This window comes from Nomascus leucogenys, unplaced genomic scaffold (assembly GCF_006542625.1).
Source record: "Nomascus leucogenys isolate Asia unplaced genomic scaffold, Asia_NLE_v1 Super-Scaffold_258, whole genome shotgun sequence".
Classification (NCBI taxonomy): Eukaryota; Metazoa; Chordata; class Mammalia; order Primates; family Hylobatidae; genus Nomascus; species Nomascus leucogenys.
The window spans coordinates 2,254,303-2,281,134 of NW_022095769.1; the positions used below are offsets into that span (position 1 = coordinate 2,254,303).

A 26,832-nucleotide genomic window follows, 5' to 3' on the forward strand; every position below is an offset into this window, starting at 1 on the left:
GCAGCAGCCGCAGCGCGGGCCGCGGCTCCGGCTCCGGCTCCGGCTCCCGGGCATTTAAAGGGGACGCGGCGGCTGCCCGGGGGGATGGGGGGCAAGTGGAGGGGACGGCTCAGACGCACATCATCCTCAGTCCCTCGGGACTGGAGGGACTCGTGAGCTGGAGCCCAGAAATCCGGGGGTGGATAAGACACCGCGTCCCCTCCAATTCCCGTAAGCACCCCTTGCTCCATCCTGCGCCCCAATACCTCAGCTAGCCCCTTCCCCACTTCTTACACTCCAAACTCAGCCGAGACAGACCTCTGCCGCCGCCGCCCCCACGTGAGTCCTGGGCTCTGGGAGATAGGGGAGGGCTGGGGTCCCGGCGTGGGGTGGGGGCTGTGGAGTTTGAAGGCGCTCCTTCACGCGCGTGGCACTGGGGGAGTTCTGGAGCTCAGGAGTGACTCCTCTCTCCTACCCAGGAACATAGTGCTGGGGTATCCCTCCGTCCCCGACTCTGGCAAAGCCAAGGAATTGGTGTCCCCTTGCTCCCTGCCACCCACAATACCCCTCCCCGAGCCGCGCACCCCCCGCACGCATTGGAGCCCAGCGCCCGCCAGCTGGGGGTGCGCCAGAGTGCTGGCTTCCTAGTCACCTCTAAAAATATCTCTCCCCCAACCCTACCGGCAGCTGCCACCTCCCTGCCCCTGCCCCTAGGATCCCCTGCCAGCTTGTCCTCCCAGCCAGGGAGTGCCCAGACGTGACTGCTAGACCCAGACGCCTCACTGGCACCAGGGTGCAGGGCCACCACCGCCAGCTGGTCAGAACCGCAAGCTCCCAGCCCACGGGAGTCTCCAGGGCCAAGCGGGGAGCTCCAGTTGCAATTTTCCCAAGAGGCGCCAGAGACTCCTGAGTTCTAATCGCGGTTCCGACGCTGTGTGACCCCCAGGATGTTAGCTTGACCTCTCTGGGCCTCTGTTTTTCCTATCTGCTGCTCAGGCGTGGTGAGCAAGGAAGATGATCATGTTTGGGAGCACTGTCTGGGAGAGGGAGGGAATTCTAGCTTAGTTGTTGGATCTGATTTCTGGTGATTGATACAAGGAGACTTGTTTTTGGACAGAGAGGGCTTGTTACTGTGGTCTTTCTGGAGTCCTCGCCTCCCCATCCTCATTCTGCACATTTCCTTTGGAAAACTATCCCAAAACTTTTCTAGGAACTCCATCTGCCCAGTAAGAGGAGAATTTCAAACTTAAGGCCTATATCAGAGAGGGGCCTGTTTCCCCCCCACCCCCTTCCCACAGATTTAATCCAAGAGCATTTGTGTGAAAGGTGGGAGAAGCAGGCAGGGATCTGTGACCCGGTGCAGAATTAAGGAGGCAGGCACTGCTTTTAGGTGGGACTAGAATATGGACTCCCTGAAACCCCCCCAGAAGCCCTTCTCCCTGCTCTGGCTTGTGAGAGAAGCTCAGATCCTGCCCCCTACTCTGAGGGACTCTGTTTGGTGACCACAAAAGGATTTGACGACTCAGAACAAAGGTGTCAGAGGTGAGAGACCTTTTGGGGCATCACAGGAGCCAAATTCCAACTGGGGAAGGGGTTCCTCTGACTCCTGTGGGGTGGGGACGAGGTGTCACGGCATGGCCTTCTCAGTTTTCTGGGAAAGAAACCCAAGATGCCTGACTTTCTGCTTTGGAGACTAAAAGAAACAAGGGCAACTCACCAAACAGTAAGTGTTTAACTGAATCCCCTACATACTATTATTAGCAGGAAAATGTAACTGTATTTTATGATGAGAAATGAGGAGTTGTGTGTGTGTGTGTTGGGGATGGGGTTACTCCCTCTGTCACCCAGGCTGGAGTGCAGTGGTACCATTACAGCTCACTGCAACCTCTGTCTTCTGGGTTCAGGTGATCCTCGTGCCTCAGCCTCCCAAGTAGCTGGGACTATGGGCACAAGCTACCATACCCGGCTAATTTTTTTTTTTTTTTTTTTGAGACAGAGTCTCGCTCTGTCGCCCAGGCTAGAGTGCAATGGCGCAATATCAGCTCACCGCAAGTTCCACCTCCCAGGTTCATGCCATTCTCCTGCCTCAGCCTCCCGAGTAGCTGGGACTACAGGCACCTGCCACCACGCCCAGCTAATTTTTTGTATTTTTAGTAGAGATGGGGTTTCACCATGTTAGCCAGGATGGTCTCAATCTCCTGACCTCGTGATTTGCCCGCCTCGGCCTCCCAAAGTGCTGGGATTACAGGCGTGAGCCACCACGCCCGGCCTTAATTTTTGTTTTTAAAGAGACAGGGTTTTGCCATGTCACCCAGTCTGGTCTCAAACTCCTGGACTTAAGTGATCTGCCTGCCTCAGCCTCCCAAAGTGTTGGGATTACAGGCTTAAGCCACCCTGACTGGCTGAAAAAATAAGAAGTTTTGACCATAATTAATAATCAATAGAATAGAAAAAAGGAAGGAAGGAAGAAAAGGAAGGAAGGAAGGAAGGAAGGAAGGAGAGAGGGAGGGAAGGAGGAAGGAAGGAAGGAGGGAGAGAGGGAGGGAGGGAGGGAGGAGGAAGGAAGGAAGGAAGGAAGGAAGGAAGGAAGGAAGGGCAAAGTAATGAGACCCTTCTCTATGGGATGAAAGCTGGTCTCTGGGTAGCTGTTGGTGACCCCTTGGAATCTTTGTATCTGCCCCTTGCTTCTCCAGGTGCCACATGTGCCTGTCCTGTTTGCTTTTACAAGGGGAGTGGCATCCCTGACCTTTCTCTTATAAATCGCCTGGCTGAGGTTGGACATGTGATATCAGCTGGGAATCTGGAAAGTTGGAAGTCCCTCCAGATAGGGACTGGGGACAGCTCCAACCCATGCCATTTCCTTGTCCCTCATGCAACCCTCCCCTTCTCTCCCACCTCCTCCTTGACCTGTCTTCTCTCCCATCCCTCACCCTCTCTTTGCCCACTGCTTCATTCAGCTTTGACCACCTCTCCTAATTCCTGGATTAGAAGTTCTTGGAAAAAACTGACAGCCGCATTCCATCCCTACAGAAGGATTTAACACGTGTGGTCCGGTTGTTGTGAGGGAGGGGGTACCGCAAGAGGGATAGTGCTAGAGCCTGTGCCCTGCTCCTGGGATGTCCCTGTCTCTGTCCTGGGGCAATTGCTTCTCCCTCCTGGATAGTCAGGGGAGAGTGTCACCTTGACAGAGGGGTTTACAGTATCACCATTGTCACCACCAGAGGGCAGCAGCCAGCCAGACCTCTGCTTCTCTCAAGGTCTTGTCTCCTGGCTCTCTTTATCTTTCCAAATCTTGTCCCAGCTGCCTCTGGTCTCATTCAACCCCAGGAGCACAGGTGGGAGAGTAGAGAGGCACTGGAAGCTGTAGGTGGTGTCCTGTGCCACTGTCTTGGTGAAGTCCCCAAGAGGTTAAACCCAGTCCCCAAAGCCACACCAAAGTCTTGCCGAGATTTCAACCTGACTCTCCTGTCTGACTGCCGGACCCCTGAAAGCAACAGGGAGGCCATTCCCAGATCATCTGTGAGACCTGGCTGGGGGTCCCAGACCCCAGCTATGGTATAGTAAACTTTGGTCATCTCCTTCCTTTTTGAGGGCCTGGGGAGGGCAAAGCTGCGGGCAAGCGTTCATGAAGCAGTCTATGCCCCATGTAAACAGCGTGGCTGGTTAGTTAACCTCTCTGAGTCCTTCTCATTGGCTGAATTCATGACTGATGAGTAGTGAGAGAATATGAGTGAAGGTGATTTGTAAACTATGATGTGTCAAACACATTTAAGGGACAATTATGATACTAGAGAAAAAACACTGGACTGAGGCTCACATGTGGGTTTGAGATCTGTCTGCCATTTACAGTGGGTGACTTTTGGGAAAGTCAGTTAACTTCTCTGGGTCTCCAATACCATCTGAAACTTCTCTAGAGTTGTAGGTGTTGGGCCTATTTGAGGGGTTGTTTTTGCTAAGACCCTGGGAGTGCCTCCTGTAGCTCAGCAGAAGGACCAGGGCCAGGTGGGTATTCCTGGTGGAAGCAAAGGCAGCTGACTGGGCACCCTCAAATGAACTTTTGTGGTTGTCAGGAACGTGTGACAACGGCTGGAGGCTAACAGAGTCCCTACAGGTGGTGCCCACGGTAATGCACCGACAATGAGTGGCTGTTTTCCAGTTTCTGGCCTCCGCTGCCTATCTAGGGTAAGTGGGTCCTTCCATGGGTCTCCTCGGATGAGGCCTCAGCCCCCGGTTTTCCATCACCTTTCCATAGGGCATTGGGAGAGGCCCTATCCAGCCCATTTTAGGTTTACCCTCACCTCTACTGGGGCTTCATTAATTCCTAGAAGCTTCCATCCCAGGTGTGGGGTCCTGATGCTTTATATCTGCAATTTGAAGGATCCTGGGCCACTGAAATGCCCACTGGATGTTGATGAGACCAGAGGGTGACTCTAGGGATGAGGTGGAAGGGACAGCTTGGTTAGGGAGGCAGATAGCCAATCGAAATCCCAGCTCTGAAATGAGGAGCTTGGGTTTCTGTTTGACAAGGCATGCCAGGCCATAAGCATGCCAGGAATATGAGAGAGGGGCTTAGGAAGAAACCAGAAAGAGGAACAATCCCATCTCAATTAACTGGGGTGGGAGCTGGGTGGGAGAAAAGCAGTGTGTGGGTATCTGGAAGCTGCACATCACCTGCTCACTGCCCCTCTGCACCTCTCACACACTGGCAGGCAAAGGTGATGGGAACTTGCTGCCGAGGGCTCTTGCTGCCTCCATTGCTTGCCTTTCCTTGTGCCCAGACATGTCTCCTGTTGTCCTCTGTCCTTTCCCATGCTGCCTACCAACCTCCCCTCCAACATGAATCTGGCCCAAGGTCTCCACTTCCTAGAACTCCCTTATCCCTACCCCTGCTCTCTTCCTGTCCAGCAGTCTGTCTCCAAGGTCCCCTAGCATGACCTCCTCTCAGCCCTCTCCTCCACACCCCCCAAGTCCCTACTACCTGGCCCCTCCCACTCCTCTGCCTTTTCAGCCACTGCTGCTCTCTTCTCCCTTACCTGTCTCCCAGGTGTGTCGTGGCCTGATGCGGGAGGCTCTTACCTCCCCAAGCCCCACTGCTTCTCCTGCTGCCCGCTTGCTTCGGACTCTGGCAGAAACCCCACCTGCTGACACGTTCCTCCTGGGGAACTGGCAAGTGATTAGTGATGAGCTGTCAGCACAGGGCCCTAAAACTCCCTGGAGAAGCTATGCCCCATCCCTAGACCCCTGTCCAGTGCCATTGGGCTGGAAGCAGCTCCCAGAGAGCCATAGATTCCCCACGGCCCAAAAGGAGAATGAGGAAACTGGTCCAGTTGGGTGGATGGGTGGTTTCCCTTGACTCTGCCTCAGGGAATGAGGGAGGGGAGAGTTCCCACCACTCTCTCTTGATCCACACCAACAACAGGGGCCACTGGAAGTCTCCAAAACAGTCCAGTCCAGAAACCTCCCCAAAGTGGTGATCCTTGGAAGCTGCTCTTCCCTTCTTTTGACCCTTGTTAAGCCCCATTGGCCCGGATGAGAGTAGCGGAAACAGGTGCCGAGAAGCTCTCTGGGCATAAACCCCACTGCAGTTAACTAAGAGGTGCCACTGGAGTAGTCAGGGAAGGTTGGGGATAGAGGTGGTGGCATTGGGTACTCCTCCCAGCTTAACCAGACTTGGGTCCTCCTCAGGTCTTGGATGTGCCAGCGCCTCTGGCCGTGGCCCGCTAACCAGCCTCTCCCGGGCGGGCTCCTGCCGCGCCCCCTCTCGCTTGCCCCCTCCTCCTCCTCCTCCTGCTGCTCTCCCCCCTGCTCCCAGGACGGCGGGATGGCCGCGCAGGGCGCGCCGCGCTTCCTCCTGACCTTCGACTTCGACGAGACTATCGTAGACGAAAACAGCGACGATTCGATCGTGCGCGCCGCGCCGGGCCAGCGGCTCCCGGAGAGCCTGCGAGCCACCTACCGCGAGGGCTTCTACAATGAGTACATGCAGCGCGTCTTCAAGTACCTGGGCGAGCAGGGCGTGCGGCCGCGGGACCTGCGCGCCATCTATGAAGCCATCCCTTTGTCGCCAGGCATGGGCGACCTGCTGCAGTTTGTGGCAAAACAGGGCGCCTGTTTCGAGGTGATTCTCATCTCCGATGCCAACACCTTTGGCGTGGAGAGCGCGCTGCGCGCCGCCGGCCACCACAGCCTGTTCCGCCGCATCCTCAGCAACCCGTCGGGGCCGGATGCGCGGGGACTGCTGGCTCTGCGGCCGTTCCACACACACAGCTGCGCGCGCTGCCCCGCCAACATGTGCAAGCACAAGGTGCTTAGCGACTACCTGCGCGAGCGAGCCCACGACGGCGTGCACTTCGAGCGCCTCTTCTACGTGGGCGACGGCGCCAACGACTTCTGCCCCATGGGGCTGCTGGCGGGCGGCGACGTGGCCTTCCCGCGCCGCGGCTACCCCATGCACCGCCTCATTCAGGAGGCCCAGAAGGCCGAGCCCAGCTCGTTCCGCGCCAGCGTGGTGCCCTGGGAAACGGCTGCAGACGTGCGCCTCCACCTGCAACAAGTGCTGAAGTCGTGCTGAGTCTGGCCGCCTGCAGGGGGGTACCGGGGCCAACGGCGGAGGGGGCGGGGAAGGGAGATTCGGGAAAGACAGTTAGCTTTACTACTCCGTTTTCCCTTTGGCTTTGCTATGTCCCTCTGGGAATTTCTGGAATCTCATATTTGGGGGCTTGAGGAAGGGGGCTCAGAGCCGTCCCTATCTATGCAGTTAACCCACCTCGGCTGCCTCCCCCACTCCACTGTGCACGGTTGAGTTCTGGAGTCTGACTCATCGCGGGGTCGCGCGCAAACCTTGGAAGGCAGCATTGTTTCCTGGTCCTCCCAACTGGGAGGAAGGGGCTCCCCAGCAGGTGAGAGAAGGAACATCTCCCGCCGCTGTAACTGTTGCCTCGGGCTGCGTGACCGCCCCGCCTCCAGTCTACTGTGGGGGGAACCCAGGATCCTGAAATTCTCCTGGCCACAAGAACTCCCCACAGAGGCAGAAGAGGGTCTCCACCTGTGGCCCCAGGCCTTTGCGATCTTGCTTCACCCACCGCAACCCCACACTATTTCTGTGCTGTCTACATCCTCTTGCCTCCCGACCCCCGCACTCCCTTCTAGCACCCCCAAAGGAAAAGCCAGAACAATCGCCTCCTGGTGGTGGTACGAGGTAGCGCACCGTCCGGCTCGGGTCCGGACAGCCAGTAACCTCGCAGCGTGTGACGGTGTCTCCTTGCACCCCAGCCTCGTCCATGCAGCAAGAGACCAGGGACTTCACCAAAGTCACCCTCGCGGGCTGGGCCCTCCACGCATCCCCCCCTTGGAACAGAAAGCCATGATGTTTTTAAGCAGAACCAGCGAAACCCAAGCCCCTCCTTCCTCTGGTGTTTTACAACTATAAAGGAGGTGAAGGGGGAAGAAATGACTGAGATCTCTTGCGCGACAGTCTCAGAGTTGACAGTGAGGTGCTCTCGGAGAGCCCCGCTTAAGTCAGGGAGATCGTTCCCACTCTTGGGCAAGTGCCCAGCCACATATGAACACATCACACACACAGCAAGCAATGGGCAAAAGAACAAGTTGCAGTCAATGGCTGCAGAGGGGTGTCTGGGGTCCAATGTGGGCTGCACTTTTTGGGTACTGAGGAAATGGGAAGATGCTGCTTCTGGGGCAGCTGGTGGGTTGGAGGTTGGGGGCTGTAATTAGCGGCAGCCTTAGAACTGGGGATGCCTTTCAATCCCTCCTGGCCCCTTATCTCTGTGGGGCAGTCACAGGACGTCATCCGTTTTATTCAAAGTTGGGACTTGCAGCAGGAGACCCTGTCCTGCATGGAGTAAGGGTCCTCTGTTGACAAACTTCTTGGTTTCCAGCTCTTCCCCATCTGCAGCAGGCCTCTGGATAAATTCTCTCTCCCCAGGACCCCTTCCCCCAACGATGGGAGGAGGGACAGAACACAGCTCACAGCTCAAGAGGTGGGTGGACCCAGTCCAGCCGTGACTGGAGCTGGTTTTGGCCTGGGGCTCATGAAACCCACTCAGTGCAAACATCAGCTGCCTAGAGAGCCCTGGGCTGTCAGCAGCTGGGCTCCACATAGTTCCCGGGGAAGAATCCAGTCCCCTCTGAGCTGACGCCCTCGCACCAGCCATCGGAGTAGCGGCGAGTGACACAGATGACAGTGCCCTCAGAGAAGGAGAGCTCATTGTCCTTCTGGCCGGTGTATGGGTACAGTGTCACCACTGCAGGGCAAGAGAAGAGGGTGCTGTGAGATACGCCTCTTGCCCTCTCCCCCTCACCCCCCACCGCCTTGGGGATGCAGGGTCTCAAGTACTAGACTCTAGGGACCATCTTGGGGGGCTTCTTGCAAGCCTTCAGGACCCCTCCCCAGCTTAGTTAATATTTAATACCAGGCCAGCTGCCAGCTCCCCAGTTCTGTCAGTTCGTCAGAAAAATTGTGTGGGGGGCCCGGGGGATAGATTCACACCTTTGCAGAGGGAGGAGAATGGGGGTCAGGGCAACAGAGGAAGTGGGATCCGGTGCCCCTCAGTCCCAGAAGTCAGGTACCTTTCTCCAAGTATGAGGCAGGCACCCAGCTGGGCTCATCAGGCCCAAATCCTGGTGGGGGTGGAGGCAGCCCCAATTCATCTCCATCCAGGGGTGGAGGAGGAGGCAGGTCCAGTGGCAGGGGCAGCTCTTCATCTTGGGGGAAAAGCAGAAAGGCTGTAAGTGTGGCACAGGAATCTCTTTCAGTTTGTCAGGGAACTGCTCAAGAGCTGGGCCCCAGAATCCACCCATCTCAGCCAGGCGGGTTGGGAGGCCAAGGCGGGCAGATCACCTGAGGTCAGGAGTTCGAGACCAGCCTGGCCAACATGGTGAAACCCCGTCTCTACTAAAAATACAAAAATTAGCTGGGCATGGTGGCACACACCTGTAATTCCAGCTACGCGGGAGACTGAGGCGGGAGAATGGCTTAACCCAGGAGGCAGAGGTTGCAGTGAGCTGAGATCTTGCCAACACACTCCATCCAGCCTGGATGACAGAGTGAGACTCCATCTCAAAAGAAAAAAAGAATGCACCCATCTCATGCAATCTTCCTACAGCCCTCTCCTGTCCTGGTCTTCCCACAGTGCTGCTAGCACATAGTAAGTGCTCAGTAAGCCCTGAAAGATCCAGCAGTAGAGGACAGTCAGACTCTGCCTCTTATTAGCTGGGTGGCTCTTGGGCAAGTCACTGAACCTCAGGGTCAGTGGCTTCATCTATTAACGGAGAGTGGTAAAGACCCTCTCAGGATTAAGTTTATTTTATTTTATTTTATTTTTTTGAGCCTCGCTCTGTTGCCCAGGCTGGAGTGCAGTGGCACGATCTCGGCTCACTGCAAGCTCTGCCTCCCGGGTTCACGCCATTCTCCCGCCTCAGCCTCCGGAGTAGCTGGGACTACAGGCGCCCGCCACCACGCCCAGCTAATTTTTTTGTATTTTTAGTAGAGACGGGGTTTCACCGCGTCAGCCAGGATGGTCTCAATCTTCTGACCTCATGATCCTCCTGCCTCAGCCTCCCAAAGTGCTGGGATTACAGGTGTGAGCCACCGCACCCGACCTTTATTTTATTTTTTTGAGAGGGAATCTCGCTCTGTCACCCAGGCTGGAGTGCAGTGGGGTGATCTCGGCTCACTGCAGCCTCTGCCTCCTGGGTTCAAGTTATCCTCCTGCCTCAGCCTCCTGAGTAGCTGGAATTACAGGCACGTGCCACCAAGCCAGGCTAATTTTTGTATTTTTAGCCATGTTGGCCAGGTTGGTCTCAAACTCCTGACCTCAAGTGACCCGCCCTCCACAGCCCCCCAAAGTGCTGGGATTACGGCCGTGAGCCACCCCGCCTGGCCCTTAGGATTAAGTTTGTTATTATTATTATTATTATTATTATTATTATTTTGAGACGGAGTTTCGCTCTTGTTGCCCAGGCTGGAGGCCCAGGCTGGAGTGCAATGGTGCGATCTCGGCTCACTGTAAACTCCGCCTCCCAGGTTCAAGTGATTCTCCTGCCTCAGCCTCCCGAGTAGCTGGGATTATAGGCTTGCACCACCATGCCCGGCCAATTTTGTATTTTTAGTAGAGACCAGGTTTCTCCATTTTGGTCAGGCTGGTCTCAAACTCCCGACCTCAGGTGATCTGCCCGCCTCGGCCTCCCAAAGTGCTGGGATTACAGGGGTGAGCCACCACTCCCGGCTAGGATTGTTTAAATGAGAAAATGGATGAGAAGCTTCGAACACAGGGTCTGGTATACAGCAGGCGCTAAGTTATGATAGTTCACTTCCTCTGCCTCCTTTCGCTCCTGTGCTGCGCTCCTTGGAGGAGGCGTTCACTGAGGCTGGCTGGGGCAGATCCAAGAGAGGTGGGCTGGGGAGTGGCAGGAGGCGGAAAAACGACCCCACAGTTGGGAAGAGGAGGGCGGAGCTCCTTACCAGGTGGGGGTGGGGACAACTCCTCCAGCGTGGGAGGCCACTGGAACACCTCGACGGCTGCTGGTGGAGGAGGTGGGTCCAAGGAGCTGGGGAGAGGTGGGGCTGGAGGTGCTGCTTGCCCCTTGGGTGTGGAGGCCCCACCGACACCTTCGGCGCTGCTGAACACCAGAGAGCCCAGTTGTCGGACACGCCTTCCCTAATGCAGCATCCCCAACTGGCCCCACCCCTCCAATCCTGAACCCAGCCCTGCACGTGTGACCCAGGAGTAACTGGGTCCTTTCAAGCCCAGGAGTCACTATGACCACTGGCAGGTGGCCCCTCTCAAAAGCCACTTCCCACCCCCCAGCCACCCACGTGGGCTTGTAGGTCTCACCCGGCCGAGGTCAGGGAAGAGGCGGAGGAGGCGGCGGAGAGTCTGCCGTCGGGCACCACCGGCAGGTGCACTGGTTCGGGAATCCGGGGTGGTCTCCTGGCGGGGGACGGGGAGTGGGTATTAGGAGGAAGGAGGAAGGCTTCTGGCCAGCAGGGGCCGGGTGCGAGCAGGAAGGGCAGATGGCCGAGGAGGAGGTTTGGTGCCAGGCATCCAGCATGACGGCCTGAGCAGCCAGGGGCGCCAGGGGTGGGTGGCGAGGCTAGGGGAGGAGAGTTTCAGGGTCGCGCGGCGCAGGGCTAGGCTAGTTGGCGTCGTGGCGAGGCCTCACCCCAAGGTGGCAGAGGCGGGTGTGGCAGGGGCCTTGATGCTCTTTCGAGACAGGGTGCCTGTCCTTGACAGCTGCGTGCTGAGGTCCTGCGAAGGAGCGGGAGGTAGGGCTGACATTTGGGGTGAGGGGCCGCCCCCAACCCTCATCCCGAAGAGGAAATGGAGGAGAGGCGGACGAGAACCAGAGGGAGAGCCCAGCACGGCCAGTTCCCACTTCCACTTCTCAGGCCCCTCTCCTACACTTCCCCCACCCCACCCCCTTGTCATTGCCTGGGTTCTGGGACTCAGTTCTACCAAAGCCGACAGCCACTTCCTCTGCACAGCCACAGCGGGTTGAGTGGGCCCAGCACCCCCGTCCCTCCCCCAGACCATCTCAGAGCCCAGGAAGCTGGGGCCCTGGCTTGGTGGTCCCTAACTTTGATTGGGCTGAGGAGGGGATGGGGAAAGGAGAGGACACATCACACTTAGAAGTGTCCCACCTGTCATTTTCGAAGATTTGTGGAATTGGCTTTGGGGAGTTAGGGCAGAGAGGAGCAGGAGCCAAGCCACTCAGAGGGGATGCGCAAATGACAGGGTGCATGCCCACATGAAAGAGGGAACTTCTGTTACCAATGGGACTTCCCCAAGGGGTGGGTACAGTGTTAACTCATAGGCTTCACCAGGGGTAAGACAAAAGAGATTTGAGCTGAAGCACAAAGAATATAAGTTGGGCCGGGAGCGGTGGCTCACACCTGTAATTCCAGCACTTTGGGTGGCTGAGGCGAGCGGATCACCTGAGTTCAGGAGTTCGAGACCAGCCTGGCCACCATGGAGAAACCCCATCTCTACTAAAAATACAAAAAAAAAAATAATAATAATTAGCCGGGCATGGTGGCAGGCACCTGTAATCCCAGCTACTTGGGAGGCTGAGGCAGGAGAATCACCTGAACCTGGGAGGTGGAGGTTGCAGTGAGCCAAGATCATGCCATTGCACTCCAACCTGGACAACAAGAGCGAAACTCCATCTCAAAAACAAAAAAAGAATACAAGTTGGACAACAGAGAACTACTGGTGGGGAGGAGGCCTGGTGGTTGAAGGGTAGAGTGTTGTTTCCCCTTTAAGGGGGGTTGATAAGTTAAGGATATCAAGCAGCTCATTTTGATACAGAAATGTTAAGGTGTGGAGACAGGAATTGAAGTTGGGATGGGTGTGAGTGTATGCCCTCTCCGACCTCGCAGAAGGACATGGGCTGAGAAGACGCCAGCGCCATGCTCCCCTCTCTTCACCAATCTCGCTTTGTGTGGCTGTATCCCCGCTTCTTCTCACCCACAGCAGCTCTGGGGTGACTGCTCAGTGCAGTGACCTCAAACCCCCAGACAGAGGAAGTTGCTGTTCTCATGTGGCTGGGAGCCATTCTCATGCACACCCTGACATCCTCCCTTCCCCCTCTTCCCCTTCCCACACGCCCGGTGCCCACGGGGCGGAGCGGGGCGGCGGGGTTGGGGGGGAGCGGCGAGGGCTGCTCAGGATCTCACACTCAGCAGATCCTCCGAGGACGGTACAGACCAGTTTTGGAGGGAGGGATTACAAAATCTAGGGAGAGGGGGAAGAGCTCAGAGTGGTGGTTGCAGGGAGCGGGGAAAGAAAGGAGAGGCAAGTGGGGACAAAACGTGCAGAAGAACTGCGGGTCTGGAGGGAAGGGGGCCACAAGGCACGAGAGGGTGGGTTGGAGGGAAAGAGGAGGGCCCCTCTCTCTACCTTGATCCCATGGCCAATGTCGTCCAGGCAGCCAAAGTTGAGGGGTCTCCTGCAGTAGGGTGTGAGCGGGGGCAGGCTCTCTGGGGCGATGACCTTCTGGCCAGGGGGCAGCCGCTGGACAGTGGCTAAGGTGCCGATCTCCCTTCGGGCCACCTTCTCCATATGCATGTTCACCATCTGCATGACAGGGTTCAAAGTGACAGAGAGGGGTGGTCTGTGTCCAGCGCCCTTCCCCTTAAAGAGGAAGAAGATAAAGACTTTGGGCTGGGGATAGGGACCATGGGAGGCAGCCAGGTCTAGAAAAAGAGGGCCCTTCCCCCCAGCCCCCGCCCCCCACCAGGCTACATAGCAATTGGGAAAAGTAGCAGGAAAGGATGGAGCCACTTTGGAGCAACTTCCTGGTGGAAAGAGAGTAAGGGTTATTATTAGCTGAGCAGGAACAGGAGGAAAAGAGAAAACACAACTTCCCTGGGGATGCCAGGAAGAGACAAGCACGCGGCTGGCTTGGGAGCAGAGGGGGAGAATATGGAGGTGGCAGAGAATGGTGGCTGGATCAGCTATCCCCTTTGGGGGACAAATAAGTGAATTGACTTCCTCTCAGAATGTTCCATGGAGAAAGCCTACAGTTCGAAAGGGTGGGACCTCTGGTCTGTGGTGGGGGAGGAAAAGACACACCCCACCCACTGAACATGTGGGTGATGTACAGGCCAAGCTGAATGTGTGGCTGGGTCTGTGCATGTGCTTTATAGGGCAATTCCTCGGTCAAGGATCCAGGAAGGAAGGAGGAGGGTGTGTGCGCTAGAACATTGTGGCGGGGTGGAGGGTGTATACTGTATGGTGGTGGCAGTGCTTCTAGGGCTGAAGATGACCTTGTCAAGCTAGCACCCTGGGTCTGGGATATTTATGAGGGCACTGCTTGTATTTAGATGCAAACAGGGTTCATTTGCTTCTTCGCTGTATAGGGCCCTGCTGTGATTGGTAGATAACACTTTCTCATATCCAGGACAGAATTCCGAGAAAGAAAAAGCTCTGCCTTCAGGGAATTTGTAGTGTAGCCACAGAGATAAGGAGGTCCAAAAACTTGGGAAGTGCCAACCTTCTGCTGTAGAGCTGGGCATTTGGACATAGCGGAAGGCAGGAAGGAACTTTTGATGTAGCAAATGTCTGAGTTGGGCTGAAGAGTTGAGGCCTGACACAAGATGCCTTCCTACACCCCACGCCCCTTACCTGGCCCAGCATGCTTACACGGGCTTCCACCTGCCGCAGGGCGGCCCCCTGCAGGTCCAACATGCGCAGAGTGTGCCCGGCCAGGTTGCCCACCTGGTAGGCCACGCTGGCCAGTGCCTGGGTAGTGAAGGCCATGGTCTCCTCCAGTGCCTTCCGCTTGTCTGTGGCCTGAAATACACACAGCCCTGGCCTAAGGGCCAGCATCTTCCACTGGGTCCTTGGCTGGCTGGGGTGGGATGGGAGAGGATATAGGGAAAGTGGGGACTGGGTTGGGAGAGAGCAGCAACCCTTAGATGTTTGAGGTGGCTCCCAGCAGAATGATGTTGTAGCAAGAGGAACTTGCTACAACATACTTTAAATTCACTTTAAAAAAGTGAGCCTGCAGTCCTGGGGAATGGATGCAAAGGGAGGGAAAGATACCATTCTCAAATAGTCAAGCTGAGGACTGAGTACAGATGATGGTACGACCCTCCTGAAGACTTCACTAACAGGCTGTCCTTTTAGGGGTAATAGTGGGGGTGAATAGTAGAAAGGAAAGAGGAAGGCAACACTGGCTAAAGCAGACATTCAATTTTTTTTTTTTTTTCTGAGATGGAGTTTCACTCTTGTTGCCCAGGCTGGAGTGCAGTGGCGCAATCTCGGCTCACCGCAACCTCTGCGTTCCGAGTTCAAGCGATTCTCCTGCCTCCCGAGTTCAAGCGATTCTCCTGCCTCAGCCTCCCAAGTAGTTGGGATTACAGGCATGCGCCACCATGCCCGGCTTATTTTGTATTTTTTTTTTTTTAGTAGAGACAGGGTTTCTCCATGTTGGTCAGGCTGGTCTCAAACTCCCAACCTCTGGTGATTTGCCCGCCTCGGCCTCCCAAACTGCTGGGATTACAGGCGTGAGCCACCGTGCCCAGCCGACATTTTTAAACACAACAGACCATGTCAGGCGCAGTGGCTTACGCCTGTAATCCCACTGCTTTGGGAGGCCCAGGCTGGGAAATCACTTGAGGTCAGGAGTTCGAGACCAGCCTGGCTACAATGGCAAAACCTCGTCTCTACTAAAAATACAAAAATTAGCCAGGCATGGTGGTGCGTGCCCGTAATCCCAGCTACTCCTGAGGCATAAGAATCACTTGAACCCGGGAGGCAGACGTTGCAGTGAGCCAAAATCACATCACTGCACTCCAGCCTGCATGACAGAGTGAGACCCTGTCTCAAAAACAAACCAAAAAAAAGCTTTCCATGTGACTCTTTGTTTAGCTCCAGTCTGCAGATTGGTGTTTGGGAACTCAAATAAGGAAACTGAGTCCCAGAACAGAGGGACTTTATTCATTCATTCCCTCTAATAGCTTTCCAATACCCTGAGGATAAAATTCAAGCTTCTAACCGTGGCCTACGTACAGCCCCTCCAGGTCTGGCTCCTGCCTTTCTGTTCACCTTCATCCCCTTTAATCCATCTTCACCACTCCCCCTCTCACACACTCCCCTCCAGCCACATTGGCCATTGGGTTTCTGTTCCTGAACAAGCTGAACTGTTTCTGCCTCAGGGCCTTGGCACGTGCTGTACTTATTTTCAGAATCCTTATTAGCAGGCCTCAGCTTCTCAGAGACACCTTCCTTCACCACACTAAGATCTCCCCCAGCCCACGCCTTCACTGCGTCTTTATCATATTTACCCTGTTCTCTTTTCTTCATGGCATTTAGCACTATCAAATATTATCTATGTATTTTTTTCATTATCTTCATTATCTACCCCCCCTTGCCTTAAATGGAAGTGTCGTGAGAGCAGGGAGCTTGTCTGTTTCATCCTGTATCCCGTCATGGAATCACACCCAACACGCAAAAGATTCTTCATAAATATGCACTCGTGAGTTAATTAGCAGGTCGAATGGGAACCCAAACATTCTCTGGGCACATTCTCACTGTATTCTAGGCACTGTACCAGGCACTGGCCAGGGTCACACTGCCAGTCAGTGCAGGAGGAGTCAGCAGGCTGTGGATGAAGGCAAGAAGTTTTTTTTGTTTGTTTTTTGAGACAGAGTTTAGCTCTTGTTGCCCAGGCTGGAGTGCAATGGCACGATCTCAGCTCACCGCAACCTCTGCCTCCTCGGTTCAAGCAATTCTCCTGCCTCAGCCTTCCGAGTAGCTGGGATTACAGGCATGCACCACCACGCCCAGCTAATTTTTTGTATTTTTAGTAGAGATGCAGTTTCTCCATGTGGGTCAAGCTGATCTCGAACTCCTGACCTCAGGTGATCTGCCTGCTTTGGCCTCCCAAAGTGCTGGGATTAGAGGCGTGAGCCACTGCGCCCGGCCAAGAAATTGTTTTTGTTGGTCCCAGATCAGGCAGTGGGGGCTAGGGCAAAACTTCTGTGGTCTTTTGGTTCCCCAGGCAGCTTCCTCATCTCTGGTCCGGTCATGGAGTTGCCATACTTTAGCCTGTACCTTTCCAAGGCAGGTAGGGGGCAAGTCTAGGGTGAATCTGGGGTAGGGCTAGTGGGCCAACAGGCAAGGCTGCACACTGGGGTCCCCTTGCTTGAGCCCTCAGGTGCCCCTCAGGGCCTGTCAATGGAGAACAGACCCACAAACTCTCAGAGCAAGGTCTGAGAGACACCTGGGAGCCTCTAGTGGAGCCTGAGCCAGAACCTTCTGGGAAGCCCATGCGATGGCTCTCTCCTCCTTGTCTTTGTTTTCCAACAGCAGGAAAGAGATGCTCATTTGCAAGTCATTTACATCGCATTAGCATATGCAACAAAACTTACATCTCCTCAGCATATGTCACCAAGAATCTTGAATAGGCAAAGAAATCAACCCAGGATATTAACACCAGACAAGATAGCAGGTCTTGATTTAGTTCAAGACCTTCCTTTACTAAATGAGGAAACAGGCCCAGAACTGAGCAGTGACTACTCCTTCATCTCCACCCAGGTTTCTTAGCTTGCCTGCCTTCTTCTGTACAGTTTCCTCCCCAAACTAACATGTGGAATTGTTGGCCCAAACAGGAAAAGTGTCTGCTTGGGCCCAGCTCTGGGCACCTGGAGCCTGAACACCTACTGACCCCTGGCTTTGCTTTTAGCCCGAAGTTAGGTCTGCAGGGACAAGCATCTGAGATACATCTCTGCGGCTGAGTGCTTGTTCGTCATGCAAATTACCCTGCCTGTAAACTCAATCAACCCTGGCTGAGAACTCTACAGGTGACCCTGGTCTGCCTTCCCTAATTCCCCATGGGTTTCCTAGTGTCTGGGTGGTGTGGGGAGAGAGGGGCTGCAGGTGGGGATGGAGGGTAGGGGAATCAGGCCTTAGGTAACAGCAGTTCTGAGATCCAGATCCTTCCTAGGCATTTGCCTAGACAAAGATCCTCAGAAAGGCCAGGAAAGGTAACAGGTTGTGTGTTCTAGTAGTGCTCTGCACGAAGGAAGCAGGAGTCCAAGGATTCCAACTTGGGTCAGGGCTTCTCATGCTCCGCATATTTTTGCAAGGACAGCTTCTCCTCCCTAGAACTGATTCTTATAATCCACCCTTCCAATGAATGGTAATGATGGTCATGGTAAGAGCTGCCATTTATCCTGCTCTTCTGAAGGGGCTGGCACTAGGCTAAATGCTTTGATACATTTTTATATTGAACCCATGGAGCCACCCCTGAAGGCAGGCACGAGAATCAGAGGAGAAACTTGCCATAATTCCTGTAGTTGGTAGGTGGCAGAGCTGGAAATTGGACTTAGGTCTTTGCGACCCCAAATTGTGTGTGCACACTGTGTGTGCAAATGAGATCCCTTCGGAAGCTCTTTGAGGTGTGCAGAAGTTATGGAAGGAATGGAAAGGACTGCTTGGATCCTTGTCCATAGAGGGAACATGCCTTTCCATGCTAGGAGAATGAGCTGGTTTGCAAGCCTCATTCTGTCTCATCTGCAGATGGTCACTCAACATCTACACAGACCGAAATGATACCCAGAGTAGCATTTTCAGTTAGTGGCATAGGGAGTGGGCTCTGGAATCAGATTTCTGCGTTTGAATTCGGGCTCTGACACTAGCTAGGAGACTTCTGGGAAAGTGACTTAACCTTTCCAAACATCAGCTTCCTCATTGTGAAGTGGAAACGGGACTCGCCTCACTGGACTTCAGACGAGGATGAAGGGAGGCCATGCTGGTAACATGCCTGGCCCAGAAGAAAGGTCCAGAGCATTTTAACTGCTGTCATTACTGACTCTCTTTAATCTGCCATTTCCGATGAGCACTTGTTACTCATTTATTTCTTTTTTCAACATTGTCTTACTATGCTACGAGGTCCCTGTGCCTGTTCTCATAGTTTGGTTAGTACAGGTTAGAAAAATAAAGTTTTGCCCAAGGGGTAACAAGGTTAGCCTGCAGCTCTTCAGGGAGCAGAGGAAACCGGGGACAGAGAGGGCTAATAAACTGTCATAAAGTCACATAGCGTGTAGGGAGGCAGAAAGATGGAGAGGAAAGAGCTTGGCATCAGGATTCAGGGAAGCCCAAATGTGGTGGCTTATGCCTGTAATCCTAGCACTTTGGGAGGCCAAGGTGGGCAGATCACTTGAGGCCAGGAGTTCAAGACCAGCCTGGGCTGCATATCAAGACCCTGTGTTCACAAAAAAATTTAAAAAATTAGCCAGGCATGGTGGCATGCACCTGTAGCCCCAGCTACTTAGAAGGCTGAGGTGGGAGGATTGCTTGAACCTAGGAGTTCAAGGCTGCAGTGAAGCTATGTGAGCTATGATCATGCCACAGCACTCCAGCCTGGGTGACAGAGGAGACCCTGTCAAAAAAAAAAAAAAAAAAAAAAAAAAAAAAAAAAAAAAAAAGGCTGGCCAGGGACAGTGGCTTACTCTCGTAATCCCAGAACTTTGGGAGGCCGAGACGGGTGGATCACCTGAGGTGTCAGGAGTTCGACACCAGCCTGACCAACATGGCGAAACTCTGTCTCTACTAAAAATATAAAATTAGTTGGGCATGGTGGTGCATGCCTGTAATTCCAGCTACTCAGGAGGCTGAGGCAGGAGAATTTCTTGAACCCGGAAGGCGGAGGTTGTAGTGAGCCGAGATCGAGCCATTGCACTCCAGCCTGGGCAACAAGAGCGAAAAAAAAGGAATGCCTGGCTGTGCTGTTTGGAGCTGTGTGGCCTTAGACAAGTCACCTCACCTCCCTGAGCTACTGTTTCCACATCTGTAAAATAGGAATTATAATACATGTCTCACAAGATAGTTGTACAGATTAGTGAACTAACAGAAGTGATTTCCATCATGGCTAAGTTGCCTTGCCTCTCCTCCCTGAATGCAGGAATCTATGTTCTTAGCCCCAGGACAACCACACAATTTAAAACCTGTTCTACAATGCCACCTCCCTATCTTTTGCTAGTAGCCTGCTCCCAGTAGTCATGTAGGCCATCCCCCTGCCTCTGCATGAGATCCCCTCTCTTTAGCCCAGCCTACTCTGCCTTATCCCCACTCTCCCTTTCCCAAACTCAGGGAAAGCACCCCTTTCCCTTGTCCATCTCAGGTTCACTGCGCTGTTTGGGAAGTTCTTCTGAAGCCTCACCCAGAGCCGGCCTGGAAATAGAATGATCGCCAGCATCTGTGTGAGGACGGAGGCTTTGGGTCTCTGGATTGACCTGGGAGGACTCAGAAGGATGAACCTGCGGTGGCACCTGAGAACAGGATGGAATCTCACTGTCTGTTCCAGACCTCTGAGGCTCTGAGAGACAGAAGGGGCACAGTGGGGGCTTGGGTAGTGTGCGGTCAGGGTTAAGTATTGGGGTCTGGGATGAAGCCGAAGCCTGGAGTGGGAGGATTTCTCAGCCAAGGCCCAGGACAAGCACTGTCAGGATGGCTCCCGGGGCCCCACTTGGGGCTGGGCTCAGGGTCCCCCCTCCAGGGGCTGGGGTGTCAGGCTTCCGCCCGCTCTACCTACCTGCACATAGTTGTCCTCGCAGTAGTCAGCGACCCGCAACAGGGCACTGTGGTTGCCCCTCAGAGCCTCCCGGCCCGTGGGGATCTCAAACTCCTGCAGCTGCTGTAGCTCCGCCATCACCCCCAGCCTCTGTTTGGCTCCCCAGGGAGCCCTCTCGTTTTGAGTCTCACCCTGCCCTTGATTGGTTGCTCTGCCTTCCCTCCCTCTTATTGCTTTTGGTTTCCTCTGCGTGAGACCCAAACCTGCTTGCAAAGGGCAGGCATGCTCATTCCGGGACAAGAGGAAGTCAGTCCTGCTCCCCGAGCCTGTGCCTCTCTGTCCCCTGCCCAGAGGAAGGGGGAAGCCAGGGGCCCATTTGGGGGCCCAGCCCCCAATCCCACCCAGCAGAGGAAGCCAAGGTCGGGGCAGCTGTGATTGCTCCCTGGTCCTGGAGAGGAAACTGGTCGGTGGGGGGATGGGGTCGGAGACTGGGGAGGAAGGGGGCTGGCCTGCTATAGGGGGCGGAGGTGGATTTTCCACTCATGGAAGGCAGGAGGAAAGGGCAGAGGGTGGGGGCTTCCTTGGGAAGCTCAGGGATGAGTCACCAAGGGACAGGGGAGTGGAGGGTGGATAGGATATGGAGATCCGTCATACCAGAGAGGACTGTGGGGCAGCAGCACAGCAAAAATAGAAAACAGCCGATGCGGCAGCAAGAGGGGTCTGGGTTGGACACAGGGAAGACATGACCAGAGAGGTTCCCAGAGGGGTGTTAGCAAGCCTGCGAAGGGTTGCACGTGATGAAGACCTGCCCTACATGCTCTGTGCTGATGAAGGCAGGACAAGATGAAATTGACCAAGTGTAATGTGAGGGACTCAGATTAGACAACAGGAAGGACTTGGATTTGAGAAGCACCAGGTTCAAATTTCAGATCAACTTGCGGTTTTAGGAAGCAGCAGTGGACAGAGCACTGAGCCTGCCTAGGAGGTATGGGCTGTGGTTCACGCATTAACAGGACAGTTGGACCAGACGACCTCCAGGATCCTGTCCTGATTTCAAATTCTTAGAGCTCCCAGCTGAGAGTTGGACTGGGTCCTGGAGCAGGGAAGTTAGGATGGACCGCGGGCCTCCTCTCTGCCCCTCCCACCACCAAGCTTGTCATCGTAGAGAATAAGAGGACCTCCCACTGACCATATTGGTCCCTTAACTTTTGCTCCTTCAGCGGGTCCCTTGTCATTGGATGAGTGTCAACCAGAGCAGGAGCTCAATGTCTGTTAAATGGCATAGCCCTTGGGTGTTCCTTGGAGGAGAGCAAGAAAAAAACCAGGATGTAGGCCCTGTGCTGAGGAACCCACATTCAGGGCTCAGGGGGAGGCATGGCAGCAAAGAAGCTTGAACAGAGGCATTAGAGGTGGCCACGCCCCAAGTACTAAGTGGCACAGCATGGCGAGCAAGTACATTTTTATTGAATGAGTGGATGAAGAGTGAGCTAGGAGAAATTCGTAAGGTGAAACTGTGGGGATCCAATGGGCACACAAGGCATCTTGGTTAAGGAGGTTAGGGGCCGGTCTAGGACTTGCGTCAGGAGGAAGGACAGCCTCAGAGCATGCTCAGAGGTGGGAAGGGAAGGAGGAGAAAGCAGGCGAAGGCGGGTAAGTGGGGCTGCACGGTGGAGGTGGGGAAATAGAAGCACTGCGGGCTCTAAGCTAGTGAGGTCACCAAAAGAGTGAGGCTAATGCAGGGTAAGGTGGTGAAAAGGTGGCTTCTGTTTTCGAGTTTGTTTTTGTGGGGAGAATGTCTGTCTCTGTGCTCTGCTGTAGTGAGGGCTTGAAGGCTCAGGCGGGTGATGGGCTTAGAACTTTGAGCCTATGATCAGCTTAGGCATCAGAGATTTTGGTTTCCAGGCCATCTGCTTTATCTGAAGATTTTCAGCTGATGAAGAACTAGGAGGCTCAAACACTACCTTACCTGAGTCCAGGACGAGTGACTTGGAGAGTGTGCTCTTCTGTGGCAGGTGAGAGGGGCTGAGGTTGCACTGGGCTGGGATCTACTCTTAGTATCATTGGGGCTAGGCACCAGGAAGGCCTTCCTGATAACCCTGCAGTGAGAATAATAACAATAGCATTATTAGTCATAATAAGTGTATTAAGTGTTCATTATGTGCCAGGTAGTATATTATAATATTTTATAGATATTATTTTCTTAGTACCCACAATAATTGCATGTGGTAGGTTTTTTTTAATACCCATTTGCAGCTGGGGAAACTAATACTCAAAGAGGTTGAGTGACTTCCCTAAGGCCACACTAAGGAAGCAGTAAGGAAGCAGCAGAGCTGGGATCAGCGTTGGAGTCTGGTAAGCTCCAGACCCCCTTGTCTGTCTCTTTTTTTTGAGATGGAGTCTCACTCTTGTCGCCTAAGCTGGAGTGCAGTGGTGCAATCTCGGCTCACTGCAACCTCCATCTTCTGGGTTCAAGCGATTCTCCTGCCTCAACCTCCTGAGTAGCTGGGATTACAGGTGCCCGCCACCACGCCTGCCTAATCTTTGTATTTTTAGTAGAGATGGGGTTTCACCTTGTTGGCAAGGCTGGTCTCGAACCCTCAACCTCAGGTGATCTGCCTGTCTCAGCCTCCCAAAGTGCTGGGATTACAGGCATGAGCCACAGCGCCTGGGATCTTTTTCTATTTTTTGAAACACTTGCGCTCTGTTACCCAGGCTGGAGTGCAGTGGCATGATCTCAGCTCACTCACTGCAACCTTTGCCTCCCTGGTTCAAGCGATTCTCATACCTCAGCCTCCCGAGTAGCTGGGATTATAGGCACTCACCACCACCCCCAGCTAATTTTTCTACCTTTTGCAGAGATGAAGTTTCGCCATGTTGGCCAGGCTGATCTTGAACTCCTGGGCTCAAGCGATCCTCCCACCTTGGCCTCCCAAAGTGCTGGGATTATAGGGGTGAGCCACCGTGCCCACCAAGACCCCCTTCTCTTGACCATTATTGTATACTCTCCCTTGCTGGACCTGGAGAGAAAGAGGAAAACTCTGAGTCACTATATGAAACAATAACGTTGCTTCCCAGATCTTCCTCTCTGAAAGAAACTCCTTTTTCTTTCTTCTCTGTTTACTCTGTAGACAGACAGATAGATGCCTCTGTAGACAGACAATCCAAATTTCCTCCATAGGCAGACAGTCCAAAGGCAAAAATGGTGCCTCCCCCATTAGACTGGGAGCTTCCTTTCCTCCTGACCCCAGACTCTTGAAGTGGCAGGGCATGCAAGGATGAGTGAATATCTGTTGAATGATGAGGGGCCTGAACTGAGGGATATGGCAGGGAAGATGCTAGAAGTCGAGGTGTGGAGGGAGCTGGAAGAGCTGATGAGATTTATGATCCTGGCTGATGAATCCTTTCCAGGATCAGGTCTGTCTAGGGCAGGATGGCCCAGGATCTCAGCGAGAAGGACCTGTTGAAGATGGAGGTGGAGCAGCTAAAGAAGGAAGTGAAAAACACAAGAATTCCGGTGAGCCTCCTCGCCCCATCCCTGCTCTTCCCTTCCTGTTCCTGATGAGCCCTGGGAAGGAGGAAGTGACCGAAATGGTGGTGGGACTGTTCCAGGGCCACAGAAGCAGTAGGAGGTACCTCTGGGATGGGGTAGGATGCAGAGAAAGGCTGGGGTTGACCCTGTGAGGGTGCCAGCCTCCCTGAGCACAGGAGAGAGCTTCAGGGCCTTGGAGAGTTCAGCGTGTCCAGCCCTGTGTCTGGGCTGGCTCTGGCCAAGCAGCCCATGAAGGTCAGGGTCAGTGTTGTGGGTCAGATCAAAGAACTCACACCCCTGAACACCTGTCTGTCCTCTGTGTCTTTCTCCTCTTTGGCCTCGGTCTCTGCTCTGCCCTGCCCAGAAACCTGTTTTTCCGGCACTGACCAAATCACGGATCCAGAGAAAGTAACAAGGACCTAAAACATTTTTCGTATTCTCGCAGATTTCCAAAGCGGGAAAGGAAATCAAGGAGTATGTGGAGGCCCAAGCAGGAAACGACCCTTTTCTCAAAGGCATCCCTGAGGACAAGAATCCCTTCAAGGAGAAAGGCGGCTGTCTGATAAGCTGATGGCACGGAGCCCCACCCTGAGTGTCTGTCCCTCTTCAGCCAAGCCCAAGTCTCCTGGACCCCCAGGGAGCCAGTGAACTGTCACCTTCTCTTCATCACAGAATGAGTAAAGATCCCTGAACAAATGCATTGTGAACCCATTCCCCACTCCCACCTTCAACTCTTTTCTCCCATTATTTCCTCCACCTGCTGAGTCTCTGCTGACCTTGCTGGGAACACTCTGAGGACAGTGTGGCTGGCTGAGCGGTTGGCCCCATGGGTGGTGGGGTGTGAGGAGCCTGCGATACCCTGAGACCCCAGAGGGCAGTCCTTAGGAAGCACTTACACCACCTTGGAACCCCTCCGTCTTTTCCCTCCACTCTCATCCTAAGAATAAAGCATTTCCATGCCAGAGTAGTTTGGGCTGGGGGCCAGGGTTGGGGGGTCCTGTCCCTCCATATCATGTCCTACCCTGTGGTCCTGTTCCTAGTCATTTAGATCACCCCAGATGGCCTGATGACAACAAGAGTTTGTGAAGTTATGATTTCATGATTTCTTTAATATTGTTGAGTAGTCTGTTAGTGCTGGGCACTATGGATGGAAGAGTGTGCAAGACGAACATGGCTCCTATTTTCATGGAATTTAGCGGAGAAGACATGAAACAATTTACAATTAAGTCCATAAATGCTACAATGGGGAGAGTCAAGGGCAGTGTAGGAACACACAGCCGAGAGACATTCAGGGCAATGAACAATGTCAATGTAAATGCCGTCGAGGGGTGCATAATGGGGGCTGGAAAAGCATGAGGCTAGAGAGGGAGATTGAGGTCAAGTCTTGACGGACCTTTCGGTGAACTCAGTTAGGAACTTTCTTCTTCATCCTAAGGGCAATAGGAAGCCTAGGACGGTATTTAAGCAGATTCTGGTTAGCAGAAGGGAGGCTGGATCCTGCTAAGGACTGGGAATGTAGTGATGGATCAGACCAATTCCTGGGCCTTGCCAGCAAGGAAAGGACTGAAAGAGCCGCAGACAAACCAGCACTCATGATACAATGCGCTCAGTGCAACATCAGAGAGGTCTGGGAGGGCTATGATGGAATCCCATAGGAGGGCTACCTAATCTTGCTGAAGGGATGCGTTGAGTCCTGGGAAGGAAGACAGGAAAGGCCTTTAGAAGGAGGTGATATCTGGAGCTGAGTTCTAAAGGGTTAAGTTGTCAATGGGTGGATGGATGGCACTTCTGGTGGGCCAGTATAAACAGAGGCATGATACGAGAAATGACCATGGTTTGAATGGGAGCACCAATCAGGTTGGAGTGGGAATGTCAAGAGGTCTAGATCCTTAGGATCTGCTGCTAGAGCGGGCTTGGAGGTGATTAGAGGGGTCTTGCTTGCTGAACTAAACAAACTTATTTGCTGGGAATGACTTGGTAATGTTAGAAGGAAATTTGCTTTTTTGGGGGAGAGGGTGACAAAATGTTGCTCTGTCACCCAGGTTGGATGCAGGGGCACAATCATGGCTCACTGCACCCTCTGCCTCCTGGGCTCAAGCAATCCTCCCACCTCAGCCTTCCAAGTAGCTGGAACTACAGGTGTGTGCCACCACACTTGGCTAATTTTTAAATTTTTTTGTAGAGGCAGGGTCTCACTATATTGCCAGGATGATCTCAAACTCCTGGCCTCAAGCGATCCTCCTGCCTCGGTCTCCCAAAGTGCTGGGATTATAGGCGTGAACTACCAAGCCTGGCTGGAAATTTGCTTTTTACAAGATTGAACAGGGAAAGAGTGAAGGCAGAACGGCAATTAAGGAGGTGATTTTTCCATCAGGGGTGAGGTGAGGAAGGCCTGAATTAGGGCAGTGGCCATAAGTCTCGGGGGCAGTAGGTAAGTTGATGAGTTCTTTGGGAAATAAAGTTTTCAGATCTTGACATTTCTTTGAGTTATGAGTGAGGGAGAATGAGTTGTCAAGGATGGTATCCAAGTTTCTGGCTTGTAGGGTTTACTAGATAGAAATGAAAGCAAGTCTCTGAAAACAAACCTAATCTAATAGTCATCCTACATACTACAGCTGCAGCCTCCCTTCCCCAGCTGATCACAGCCCAAATGCCAAGGGTGAGGTCACAGGGCCTCTGTGGTCAAAACCCAAGATCTCCAATTCCCAATTCCATCCTGACTCCATCTCACCATTCTGCAAGCTGGTGTCAATTCAACCACTCTCCATATACTCTGCTCAAGAGAAGGAAAAGATGAGGAATGAGAAAGAAAAAACATTAAAGACAGTAATTCTTCCTTCAAAAAAATGAGGAAAGGTAAATATTCCACAGGGCTCCAGCAGTAAGGAAGGAAAAAAAGATGGGAGCGCCAGTCATGCGGCCATCAGCCATGTGGCTACAGCTTCCTTCTTCCACCTGCCCAGTCCTTATTCTCCTGTCTTCATGCAGGCTGTCACTGGTTGGGGTTCTGGATCCAGAGCGGCAACTCTAACCTCTGTTCCTGAGGCTCTTCAACCCTTGGTGGAACTCTGATTAGAGTAGCAGTTTCTTCAGCCCACCGTTTCGCAGGGCACTGTGCCCCAGGTGTTCTCTGGTTCCTCCTGTACCTTTCCTGGCCACCCCAGGGTGTGGTAACAATCACAGGACTCCTTGAGTCTCAGGGTCGGTCATCAGCCTGATACTCTGACCCCTTTTTCTGCCTCTTCCTAATGCCACAGGGAGCCTCAAATGGCAGGTCAGAAATCTCA

At 53.7% G+C, this 26,832-nt stretch overlaps 3 protein-coding genes across 5 annotated transcripts; 2 read left to right on the top strand and 1 right to left on the bottom strand.

Moving 5' to 3' along the window:
- PHOSPHO1 (phosphoethanolamine/phosphocholine phosphatase 1) lies at window positions 1-7,425 on the top strand. Of its 2 annotated transcripts, none has more exons than XM_030808039.1 (3): window positions 1-318; window positions 4,050-4,161; window positions 5,792-7,425. In XM_030808039.1, exons 2-3 carry the CDS (start codon window positions 4,117-4,119, stop codon window positions 6,548-6,550), a joined length of 804 nt encoding a protein of 267 aa, XP_030663899.1. In that variant the 5' UTR covers window positions 1-318; window positions 4,050-4,116; the 3' UTR covers window positions 6,551-7,425. The 2 variants fall into 2 exon arrangements, with proteins under 2 accessions (XP_030663899.1, XP_030663897.1); XM_030808037.1 differs by having other exon boundaries at window positions 17-318; window positions 5,665-7,425.
- Window positions 240-26,430, top strand: GNGT2 (G protein subunit gamma transducin 2). Its single transcript, XM_030808040.1, has 4 exons — window positions 240-318; window positions 21,919-22,028; window positions 23,425-23,530; window positions 23,991-26,430. The coding sequence occupies exons 3-4, from the start codon at window positions 23,447-23,449 to the stop codon at window positions 24,114-24,116; spliced, it is 210 nt and encodes a 69-aa protein (XP_030663900.1). The 5' UTR covers window positions 240-318; window positions 21,919-22,028; window positions 23,425-23,446; the 3' UTR covers window positions 24,117-26,430.
- ABI3 (ABI family member 3) lies at window positions 7,566-21,924 on the bottom strand. 2 transcript variants are annotated; one of them, XM_003278752.2, is made up of 8 exons: window positions 20,038-21,924; window positions 14,124-14,291; window positions 12,897-13,073; window positions 11,161-11,246; window positions 10,833-10,928; window positions 10,460-10,617; window positions 8,566-8,700; window positions 7,566-8,240 (listed from the first exon to the last, which is right to left on the bottom strand). In XM_003278752.2, exons 1-8 carry the CDS (start codon window positions 20,152-20,154, stop codon window positions 8,077-8,079), a joined length of 1,101 nt encoding a protein of 366 aa, XP_003278800.1. In that variant the 5' UTR covers window positions 20,155-21,924; the 3' UTR covers window positions 7,566-8,076. The 2 variants fall into 2 exon arrangements, with proteins under 2 accessions (XP_003278800.1, XP_030663896.1); XM_030808036.1 differs by having other exon boundaries at window positions 10,460-10,614; window positions 20,038-20,474.
- Window positions 26,431-26,832: the final 402 nt, after the last annotated feature.

Excerpts from the sequence above, each read along its gene's own strand:
- PHOSPHO1 (XM_030808037.1), top strand. The coding sequence starts at position 5,672 with ATGTGCCAGCGCCTCTGGCCGTGGCCCGCTAACCAGCCTCTCCCGGGC.
- ABI3 (XM_003278752.2), bottom strand. The coding sequence starts at position 20,154 with ATGGCGGAGCTACAGCAGCTGCAGGAGTTTGAGATCCCCACGGGCCGG. Across the intron at positions 10,618-10,832 it reads TCTTCCCTGACCTCGGCCGG|CAGCGCCGAAGGTGTCGGTG; the intron begins GTGAGACCTACA and ends TCTGGTGTTCAG. Across the intron at positions 8,701-10,459 it reads GTTGTCCCCACCCCCACCTG|ATGAAGAGCTGCCCCTGCCA; the intron begins GTAAGGAGCTCC and ends TTTTCCCCCAAG.
- GNGT2 (XM_030808040.1), top strand. The coding sequence starts at position 23,447 with ATGGCCCAGGATCTCAGCGAGAAGGACCTGTTGAAGATGGAGGTGGAG. Across the intron at positions 23,531-23,990 it reads TGAAAAACACAAGAATTCCG|ATTTCCAAAGCGGGAAAGGA; the intron begins GTGAGCCTCCTC and ends GTATTCTCGCAG.